General features: G+C 37.4%; 1 protein-coding gene across 1 annotated transcript; it reads right to left on the bottom strand.

Moving 5' to 3' along the window:
- Positions 1-3,824: 3,824 nt before the first annotated feature.
- On the bottom strand, positions 3,825-11,874 carry LOC102383954 (BICD family-like cargo adapter 1; the record flags this gene model as incomplete). Its single annotated transcript, XM_006027379.3, has 2 exons — positions 11,770-11,874; positions 3,825-4,040 (listed from the first exon to the last, which is right to left on the bottom strand). Coding segments are annotated over exons 1-2 (267 nt in total), but the record flags the coding sequence as incomplete, so codon positions are not given.
- Positions 11,875-11,921: the final 47 nt, after the last annotated feature.

The raw sequence follows: 11,921 nt of genomic DNA, 5'->3' as shown, positions 1-11,921 counted from the left end.
CAACAGCATACTGGGTTATATTAACAGGAGTATACTTATAAATCAAAGGAAATTATTATTCTGCTTTATTTATGGCACTGGTGAGGCCTTACTTGGAGTACTGTGTCCACCTTTGGGGCCCACATTTCAAGAAGGATGAAGACAGAATGGAAGGAATCCAGTGCAGAGTAACAAAAATGATTAAGGGCCTCATAGGCAAGACTTATGAGGAAAGGCTGAAAGAACTAGGGTTATTTAGCTTGGAGAAGAGAAGACTGAGGGAGGAGGATTTGATAATGGTCTTCAAATGACTGAAGGGTGAATACAGAGACGATGGAGATGAGCTTTTCTCTGTGACCACAGAGGATAGGACTAGGAGCAATGGCCTCACACTTCATCAGGGAAAATTTAAGTTGGAGATTAGGAAGAACCTTCTGACAATGAGGGTGGTCAGGCATTGGAACAGGCTACCTAGAGAAAGTGTGGAACTGCCATTCTTGGAAGTTTTCAAAAGTAGGTTAGACAGACACTTGGCTATGATGGTTTAGTCAAGGAATGATCCTGCCTTGAGTAGGAAGCTGGACTAAATGACCTTGTGAGGTCCCTTTCACTTCTACTTTTCTATGATCCTGTAATGATCTCACAATACAGCCTACCTAAATTGCCTCTGCAGTTTTGAATAGATGCAATATTTTTTGTCATTCCCCATTTTTAACTTCTGGGTAACATTGCTCTGCAGTGTTAAAAACAGCAATGGAATCTCACATGTAATTGTATTTCAGTGGTAGGTAAAGGACCTTTGCATGATATTAACTGTTGCTAGATATGTAAAGTACAATTATGTCTCTCTCATCTCAATACCTCAAATCACATTACAACCTTTAATTTAGCTGCTCAGCAATCCGGTGAAGCATGAATTTATCCTCATCTTTAGAGATGAGGAAAACCAATGTACAGGTATCTTAAAAATTGTTACATGAAGTGTATGTAGCCATAAATTTGAAGCCTATATTTTAAATTGTACGGCATTTTTTGATTTCCCTTAGATAGCCAAGAGGTGTTGTGAAACTCAGTTGATTAATGTTTGCAAAGCAAGTTGAGATGCCAGGATAAAAAAGCAATAAAGTATTATAAAACTGGCAAGCAAGATATTCTGTAATAAATTACAAATAAATCATCCACATTCCAATAATTTTTGTTTTGCACACACTTACAGCATTTTGTATGACACTAAAGCACAATTTTGTTGCCTTCTAATTAAAAATCCAATTGGGATAAAAATGCTTTAAAGAGAGCAGAGTTAAGGTTCCTGTGAAAAAAACTGGCTCTGAAACTCCTGATTCAGCAATTAACACTCCTCTATCCCTAAAAATATTTTTATATAAATAACTTTCTATGGTACGGTTTTGGTTTAACACTTTAATTTAAAAAGACATGTTGAAATTCAGGACCAATAATGCAGGAAGGATCTAATACAGCAGCTGCACTGAAAATTGCTAAAATATGAAGATACGTCTGTTCCCATTTCTTCATTGGAGGTCTCTAACTGACCAAATCCAAACTTGCTAAGTTCATGAGTTCCAACAAAATCACAGCCATGTCAGGGTAGTGGTGTGTGTGCATGCGTTTTCATTGAAAGATTATGATAGAACAGAAGCAACAATCAAATTCTGGTCAGATGTAATATACATAACATCCTCAAAAGGCGGCGTAAGGCCATTAAGACCAGATGTTACCTTACAGAGAGAAACAAAAAATGCAGAACAGCAGCATTCTAAGACTATCACTTATTCTGATGCATAATCAGACTTGGCTTTAAATGCAACCAGTCCCCAACCACCTGCTTCAAAACAGTGAGCCACTTGTAGTAGGCTTTATCTCATGGCTTTGGGAAGAGTCTATAGCATCTTTTATTTTTTTTTAAATAATATCTATTACAAGTTAGGAACTTTTGCATAAGTGACAAACATGAAAGAACTTTGTCACTTAACAGTGTCAAAGTTATCTCAACAAACTGTTTATGTAAGGCCATGTTTGTTAGCTCTAAAAAAGGGGTTGTAGTTTCACCACATGTTAAAATCCAGTACCAAGTCTGAAATTCTTTCTGGATCTTTCTGGGACACAGGCAGACTTTGCAAAAGTGAGCAAGGAAAGATAGAGAAAAAGGTTCTACGGAAGCAACAGGGAGCCGAGGGACAAAAAAAAAAGGTTAATTAGGAACTCAAAATGGTGGAGCTAAGGTCTTTGGGACAAAGACTATCAATTACTATGTTTGTATAAGCCTGAAAGAGTGGTGTCCTGACCTACTTGAAGCTTCCAAGTGTTCCTACAATATAATTGTTACATATGGATAATCCCAAAGAATTTGGGCACAAAGCTCAAAAGAAATACAATCTTTTTTAATATCTTTCAGTTTATTAAGATGCCAAAAAGGTACAACCCTATATGTAATTTTTCATAATTGGCTGAGAAATGAATGCGGAAATGGAAAAGTGGTTCTGACATTGGTAGAAATCTGACTGGCACTTAACCCTCAGTGTTGGATACCAAATGTAATCTCCAGAACACCCCTCTGGTCCTATTCCACTACATTGATCTTTCACATCTGGCCTTGACTGAATTGCCAGTGTAGGATTTAGAAAGGGGAAATTCTTCTGAGGTAGTTATATAGCCCCTGTGTTATATCCAAGTATCTCACAAATGTTACTTATTCTAGCATTAAACCTCTGAGGTAAAGAACAATTATTATGACAACCACAAAACAAAAGATACAAATGGGGGAATAAAGACAGACTGAGAAAGAGACTTGTTCAATGCCACGTCAGAAATCCATGGCAGAATGAGGAATAAAATCTTTATTTCCCCACTCCAAATCCAATGCCTTAATCCCAAAATCATCTTTCCTCTACCTCAGAGACCCTACGCAGAAAGAGGAAAATAAACAGATAGGTACAGTTACAACTTGTGTGTCCAACTACTGATAGTCTTCTGGTTCTAGTGCTGCTGCTCAGATCTTACTTTCCCTTTTTGCAATTTCTGTGTTAGAAAGGAAGAAATTCTAATCCCACTCTACTCTAAAAGACTGCTTCTCTCCTGATCCTTGTCTTCAGCCTGAGTTTGAGGTACACCCATTGTATAGCTTCTGGTACTGCACCTGATGAAAAAGGCCTTTATTTGATAGACTGAGCACTCTCATTAACATGTTCTTATCAGGACACTTCCAAACATAATGTTCAATTTTTGCTAATTATCCATAACTGGCATAAAGTTGATGAGGACAAAAATGTGACACTTAATTTTCCAAGACAGGTTAATTTTTTTAACTGGTAAATTTAGTCTTCTCTCACATTAGCTAAATTATGCATTTATCTAAAAATGTTTCCCATTAGAAATTCTTTTTGGAACCCTCCTTTATGTAGAGGACCATAATGTAAAAATCAAGGTAAAAGGAAAAAAAAAATCATACAATGCAAATTAATTTAAATGAAACTTTCATATGTTTAGCTATTGACAAAAAAAAGTTGTTGAATGAAAAGCAGCCACACAGTAAATAATAAATATCCATAATTGCAAAACTAACAACAAATTGTCACCTTGCAAACCAATTTAAAGGGTTTATCTTAGTATAAAAATATTGTTAAAAAAAACTGTGCATTTTGTTAGGGACACTGATGTATTTTGAGCAGAAATGCAGAACCAATTTGCTTTTCTTTTTTTCTGGAGGAAGCATCTCCTCCTACTCATTTGTGTTAAAACTAGTTTATGGTAGAGTTTAGGAACTTTTTGAATGAAAGATTTGACTAAAGTTGTAATTGTATCTCCATTCCCCCAGCACAATGACTCACCCTGCTGAGCTGATCCAAGAGTCTTTGGTTCTGTTCAGATAATTCCTGGACGGCACGTGCTTTCTCTCGATCTGCTTCACGAAGGTGAACCTGCTGTCTCTCCAGCTCATCCTGTAGCTGTTTCACATCGCTTTCTAACTCTGACACCCTTCCTTCCCATTCTCCTTCTCTGTTTTCAAATCTTCGTCTTAATTCATGTTTCTCTTGCTCTAGATGCTGAAGGATGAAAGGAAAGAAAGAGATTATGAAAGAAGAAAAATCATAAAATGCTGTATATTATCTTCATCCCAGATATTCCTCATAGTGTGTGTCAGCCACTCCCTTTCATGAAGGAATCACTAGAGGGTATTACTTCTATGACTTGCAAAGTTTTATCAGTGGCCAGCTGCAGACATTCAAACCACTATCTGTTCCAGTAACAGAATTATCTTTATGCTCTGTAGATATATAAAGAAAGTAACATCTGATTTTTGTTTTAAGTAATAAGAAACAATAAAACAGAAACTAGTGAATGTCAATATGCAGAAAATATAGACAATTCAGACCAATTACTAATTTAGAGAAACATAATTCAACCTCCAAACAACCATTTGGGGTCAACATAATAGCATCATGTTTACCTTAATGGACTTTCATGTTCAAAAAGACTTTAAAAAAAAAAACAAGTTCTATAGACACTAATACATCTTGCTTATCAAGTGGTTCCCTTGAAGTACAGTTGCAAATGGATACATGATTTTTCTCTTCCAGTTTTGCTGCTTTGCATAGTTGTCTAACAGCATGCAGTAACATAATTGTTTTCCACTCCAAAGGGGGCTGTGTAGCAGCAGTTGGGTAAAATGATTCCTATACATAACATCCATATGCACATATTTAGAACCAGAAATTTATAAACAGCCTTCAGTTTAGCAGGTACAGTTTTGCCTACAAAACAAGTTGTTTGAAAAAACAGCCAGTTAAATGTCTAACTATTAGAAGTTACACATGCTGTACAGGCTTAGTTAATTGTAGGCATAATAATGGAGGATGGGCTAACTCAGAGCTGAAAATCAGATCAGAATGGTTTCATACCACGGCCTTGTGGAAGGGCATGACATGAAAGCTAAAGTTACCATAAAAAGTCCCTGTAACTTTATAGTAATATAGGCCAGGCTTGCTTGCCTATAAAAAGGTCACAGAATGTAGTCCCTTCCTGTTATTCCATGGGTCCCGTTGCCTGCTGGCAGTCTGGCTCCCTTAAAACTCATCTTGCCAATGCTGCCTATTCCTCAATCCGGTCTTCCTTTTAATAAAGTATGACAGCAAAGGAAACGATCCCACTGGGCCTAGTCCTATGGTAATCTCCACAGGAATTTTCTAAGGCATGTTCCCACATAGTGAGAAGTTCATTGCAGACCTAAAAGAATGGGGAGACTAAGCCTGTGGTGGTGGAAATCACTCAGCATTCATATAGAGTGGCTTCTTTGTTGTCAGAAGTGGGGGGGGAAGAGCTTCCCATGTTTCAGCTGGTCGCCTGCTGCTCTGAACATGTTGTTTCCCTTTGAATCCCTCTACCAGCTTTCTCTGGCAACAGGGCAAGAATGAGAAGTCTGAACTTCAGAGCTATGCACTGTTTTTAACATTTCTACATTTTTGCTCCATCTCCTACTTCCTCTTTCTTGTTCTTGACTTTGGATCTTCTTCCCTTCTGCTGTCTCTGCTTGAGATTCCCACTCCACCACAGTGTAATGGGCACCTAGTTTCTGGCCTTTCAAATGCTTCCTCAAAACATACTTGTTCTGCAAAGCTTGCAAATGCTAACTGAAGCCAATGAAAATGCTGTCCAGCTTTAGGAAATAGGATGCTCTAAGACAATCTTTGCCATATTGTAATTATTGAATAGAATAAGTATGGTTAAAAATGGGCCACCATTATAATTATTATATATATGGTAGTAATGCCTGGGGTTCTTTCCATGGATCAGGACCATGAGAAACACATAACAAAGAAAGATATCTCCTGCTCTAAAGGATGCTGTCTTAACTTTGGAAAAATCTCATGAGAAAAAGTGTTTCCAACTAGTTTGATAATGCTACAAACTGCTGCAGTCTACAGGGTGTATTCTAATTTTAGCATGTGAGGGAGTTATGCATGCATATACCCACATATAAAACTGAAAATATCCTCCATTATAACTCAGTGTCTCATTTGCTGCTCTATGCTATTCAGAAAGATCCGGGGGCTTGTGCAGAGAGAAGGCTAAACCTCAGCATGATGGGTATAAGTAGTGCAAATAGATAGCAATCAAAATCCTCAGGTGTATAAGGAGAATGAACATAATTCAGAAACAAATTGTAAAGCTATATATGGGACTAAAATTACTGTATTTAAAATATTACACTCATTTACTAAGGGAAAAAAGTCTACAATAAATGTAAGAAGTACCGAAAATGGATAGCTCAGTGATTCAGGGAATGTAGTAGTACAGAAAAGCTAGAGAAAATTAGGTCTAGGTTCTCTAATGAAAGAAACTATAAAAAGGTAATGTTTCAAATAGCTGTTGTACTCCACAAGAAGAATCAACTCAGATAAGCTGACTAGATTTGTGGGGGTTTTGTTTGTTTATTTTTAAACTAAACTATTTTTTTGGCTCAATAACAGACCTATACTGAAAAAAATCTCCATCTTTCCTTAACATGAAGTCCTGTATGTTTGATGAAGATCTCTATAGTTTTTCCATATTACTGAATGCTAACAGGAATTAAATGATAAACAGTTCTATTCTATTTTTTTTGTTGCTTTCTAGCTGCCCATTTATTTCAATAAAGAAATTAATTTTAGAAGACATTTTATTCTGAAAATGTGTTTTTTCATTCAGTTAACTGAATTAGGTCTGTCCTGACTTAAGAGATGGGAGCAAGTGGGAGTTGCCTTATTAAAAATGAGAGGATACATTGCAAATTTTGGGAAAAGGACACACTACTTTCAGTGTCAGAAGGGATCAGAGGCATTAACTGTTTGAATCCCTTGGAGAAGAAAAAATGACTGACTCAGAAGATGTACCAGAATTAAAAAAAGATCCAGATTCCATATTTAGAAATTAATTTGAATTCAGACTAGGCACTAATCTGTCAAAGGAGGCACATGTAGTGAACAACATAGCACCTCAGTAACAGACAATCAAAATAGATATAACATTTCTGGACATGAACAGGTAATAGTCCAAAGGGGATGGGCCAGAGGGTTTACTAATCTGTAAAGAATAAAAATAATTTTAAAAAGAGACTGTAAATTTATTATGGTAATGATAACAAAATGATAAAACTGTAAAAGCACAATTATCAGGAAAACACAAAAAAGGCTAATCAGTGCACTGGCAGAGGAAATGGACAGTTAACTTCACTGAACTGTCAACCTCAACTCTGAACAATTAACTTACAGAATATGTCTCTTAGTACATGATGTTTAACAGCAGTAAATCTGGGTGAAACTGCAACTAGAGATTTTAAATTGGGTCCCATTTATTGCCAACATCAAAAAGCAGCAATCAAAAATTTTACAGGGACAATATAAGATAAAGATTAGGAAATGAATCAAATGAGGAACATGTTTCTTCTTCCTCACATTGCCCACTCCAGCCCCACAGGCCTGTTCCTTTTCTCACTAGCCAATAGAAATTTTGCAATATGGTAAATTTTTAGCTTGAAAAATCTAGAATTATAGAATCCAATTTTTAGTTGTATTTTATTTTTTTTGAAGTTTTACATACATGAAGAGGCATAGTTTCAGAGATTTGTTTTCTGAGCAAGAAAACAGAAAACAAATTATAGTTTTGAGTGGGTGCGTCTACATGTTCATTCATACGCAGTAGTTACTGCACAGTTAGTTTAGTACTTGTTTAATGAAGTACTAACTCAATGCCCAGTAATTCACACTACCGTGCAGTATGGCCAGTGCACGTTTTTTTTGTGATGCTTACTGTGCAGTAGCCTAATAACATTGTGCAGTAGCATATTAACACAGGTTTTAACCAGCACACTACTGCGCAGTGTTGTTAGGCTACTGCACAGAAAGAGTCTTGTGTAGATATGTCCAAGAGGTAATAAAAGTAACACTAATTCTGTACCATATTTATTATGTACACTTATTTATCATTTATCAATATCTATAATATCCCTTGAGACAAAGAAGATAGCTTCCAATGAACCCATGAAAGCTTAGACATGCAACTAGGAAAAGTTGATAACCATTAAAAAGTTAATCATAAATTAATGTTTTAGTTTCACCAATACATTTTGCAACCAACCAATACTAAATGGAGTTTTATATTTTGGAATGTCAGAAAAATAAAGATGGAGCCCAGCCTCAGCAACTGTCCACGGGTCCATGGGGAGCTTTATCTTTTTAAAGCTATATAATCTAACCAGGAAAAGCATGTTAAAACGAAAGCTAACCTAACTATTGCACTCCTACTGCATTGACTAAGTGAGTGTATTTGAGGAAAGTTTATACTATTAAATAGTATAATTAAGCAAAAATGTGAAAAATCTCTCTCTCTAGGTACCATATCCAAACAGGACGTTGGTGACCATGGTCTTCCACGGATCTCTTCTCTTTGAAACATACAGAATTTCCAGTTTTGACACATTCATCCATTTAGATAGACTCTTGACATAAGTCAACCTCTGTCTTCCACAATCTCTCCTTCCTTCAATCTTTCCAGTTACGACCAAACTCTCAATTTCCTCTTTCCTCATAATGTGTCCAGGAAACTCCAACTGTCTCTTTCTGATGTTTATCAGCTTCCTTCTGCAGTCTGCTCCTAACAAAATACCTTTATTTGAAGTGTGACTTGTCCAACATACTTTCAAGATGGGCCTTAAGAACCACATTTCACTTGCTTCAATGCTCTGTTCCATACTTAGTGATATTGCCCAGCATTTTGATGCATACATGAGGAGTAGTATAACATAGGAATCCAAAACTCTTAACTTAGTCTCCACAGAAAATTTTACCATTTGTCAATATTTTTCATTTTCAAAAATGTGTCTTATGCCATCCCTATTCTGTTTTATTTCACCATCACATTTACCATCTGATGTTATCCAGCTTCCGAAGCAGTCAAATTTACTGACCTGCCTTATCTGTTCCTTTTCCACTGTGATGTTGCATACAGGAATGATCTTTTTTGTAATTACTATGCATTCTGGTTTTCTACAGTTGATAGTTAAACCCTTCTACTCACTTTCACTAACAATTTTATCTAAAATTCCTTGCAGCTTTACTTCTGAATCAGCTATTAAGACTGTGTCATCAGCATAACACAGGTTGTTCAAATTCTGTCTGCCCTGGTAAATCCTCAGTCTCCCTCAGTATTATCTTACTATACAAGTTGAACAAGTCAGGTGAAAAAATACAACCTTGCCTCACACCTCTCTTAATTTGGATGAAATCACTTAGTTCATTTTCTGTCTTCACTGCTGCAGTTTGGTCCCAACAGAGATTTCTTAAAATTCTCAAGTCTTTACCATCAATACCCGGTTCTTTCAGCATTGTCATTAACTCCTCATGCTTGACTCTGTAAAAAGCTTTGGTATAATCAATAAAACACAAGAAAAGGTCTTCCCTTATTTCTATTGCCCTCTCCAAAAGCATCTGTACCATGAAGATAGCATTTCTTGTACCTCGATTTTCAACAAAACCACCTTAAACTTTTGCAATCTCCAGTCTTATTTTACTTCCAATTCTCAACATCAGGACCTTTAATAGGATCTTAAGGTGCTGCTGTTGAGTGCTTACCCTCACTAATGTTACCATCAGAGCAGTAAATTCTGAGGGAGATTACTGCAGTGAGAAAGTGATTAGCTGCAATAAAGTTTTGGATTTAATAATAAACATGATAAACTTCTACATTTGGGATGAACAAATACACAGAACAAAGGACCCTGCTACTTAGAGTAGAATAATTTCATAAATCCCCATGAATTTGCAAAGATAGGAGACTCCACAAGAAACACAGAAATATACATAGCTGTATACAGAGGGTTAGTGTACGGCAACAGCTTCAAATTAGAATGTTAATCCAGCACTGTTCAAGCTTGCTCCAAAAGTGTGCTTCTTGAGTTTGGTCTTTTCAACTAAACCACTTGCTGGTAGAATTAGAAACTTCTGGTATAAATTTGAGCAAAGAATGGGTGTAATAGTAATTTTTATATCGTTGTATAATGAAAATGCTCCACACTGCCTGCACAAGCCCTTTTATTTATAACCACTCCATTTCAATCTTAACATCAGTAGAGTGCTCAATCCACAGGGTTCCTAGCAAAAAACGCTTTCCAGCTATTCATAGGTATTGGTAAGGCAAGGAGTTGACACATGTGTATCATAAGGGTTCATCTGTTGGCACACATTATACATAGGAGCCAATTGTTCAGCACAAAGTTTATGCCCTACAGCTCAGTATCTCTTCATGTAAATTTAATTTCTGAAGTGTTCCTGAAACAAGACCTAGATACTCCCCCTTTTGTATTCTCACAATTAAAGCGTACCTAGTGTTTTTCCTCCTCAGGCAGGAGCAGGACCCACTTCACAAATGTTTCAGCAAATTCCGCTGCATTTTGGATTAGTACAAATATATTAAAAGTTCTTGGAGCCAGAAAAAAAATTGAAAGAAGAGAGATTTTCTTTGAGAGCATTCCTAAATTCCTAACAATTCTTTTTTCCCCCTCCCATCACCATGGAAAATTTTCAGCAGATGCCTTCCTGAGGGCCTTTCCACATCTCTCTTAGGTTCCCCTTAAAATAACCATGTGCCTATCCTCCAATGAACAAAAAGGGAAGGTGCCTATGAAGAACTATTGTTTTCTAGAACAAGCACCACACATGGGAAATGTTTAAAAGACAGAGGGCTGATAAAATTAGTAACTGAAATGTCATATGTTATCGTAGGATACAGTTTTCTCATTTTGTTATATATAGGATACACAAAACTATTGTTAAACATGGTGAAATTAAATGTCTGGATTTTCATTTTTATTAACAATAGTTCCATGTTAGGTGCTCATAAGTCTGTGGATAAAAGCTTTATCTATTATCTCTTGACATTCAAAGTATTTCATGGCTTTCTCTTATCCTACGTAGCCTTAAAACAAGAGGTCAAGGCGAGAATATCTAAAGGTTTTAGTATAGAAATTTCAGTTTGGGGAGAATTACATCTTGTAGCACATTAACTTTTAATACCTATAATGATGAGGTTATATGTATTACATATATTTGAGGGGAGAAAATGTTCTGGCAGCAGAACAAACATCTAAACAGAGGAGTGAGAAGGAAAGCAAAGCTGGCCTGAAATTACCTTGGGGGGGGGGGGGGTAGTAGAAAAAAATTAAGATATTGTATCACAATTAACTGATTTTTATCCAGCTTCTTTCCAAGGTACAGCTGAAACACAGAACTTGCTTTGAAGAAAGCCTTTCCTCCATGCTTTTGAAAGCTCAGTTCTCTTTTCTTTCCTCCTCCCAACACTGGATACATTAGTGCTCAGGCTTCAGGTACTTTCCACTCCAAATGCCAACACATCTCTTTCCTTTGGGCAGCCAGGTCACTCTCCAGCTTGGGTCTCAAGTCATCCTTACCTCTGGAAACCAAGTTTCTCAGCCTTCTTTAATGACCCACAACAAGGCCAAGCTTTCAGACCCAGCTGTCAAATCCACAACCCTCGAGTATCTCTGGAGCCCTGCTCTTTCCACTCCACCCTTCTGGCATGCATCTCCAAGGCCACCTCTTCCTCCCACCCTGCCCTGAAGTCCACCCCATTGGTTTTCCCACCGGATTGCACAAACTACCCCAGAAACCCAGGTGGTTGCCGCTTACGTCCCACGGACCGTTGGAGGCCCAGGGCCTGTCTATACCACCACAGGCCCCGGGAACTAAGGCAGGTGTTTCCCAGCCGCGCTGCCGCCCTCACCTCCAGCTTGTCGGTGAGCTCCTTGTGCATCCTCTCGTACTGCCGGCTCATGTCCTGGTTCCTCTCCAGCAGAGCCTTCCCCAGCCTGGCCGCCAGCAGCAAGTCCTTCTCCTTCTGCCTGATCAGCGAGAGCAGCTCGGGCTCCTGCCCGG

This window comes from Alligator sinensis, unplaced genomic scaffold (assembly GCF_000455745.1).
Source record: "Alligator sinensis unplaced genomic scaffold, ASM45574v1 scaffold692_1, whole genome shotgun sequence".
Classification (NCBI taxonomy): domain Eukaryota; kingdom Metazoa; phylum Chordata; order Crocodylia; family Alligatoridae; genus Alligator; species Alligator sinensis.
This window is presented reverse-complemented; position numbering and strand designations above follow the sequence as displayed.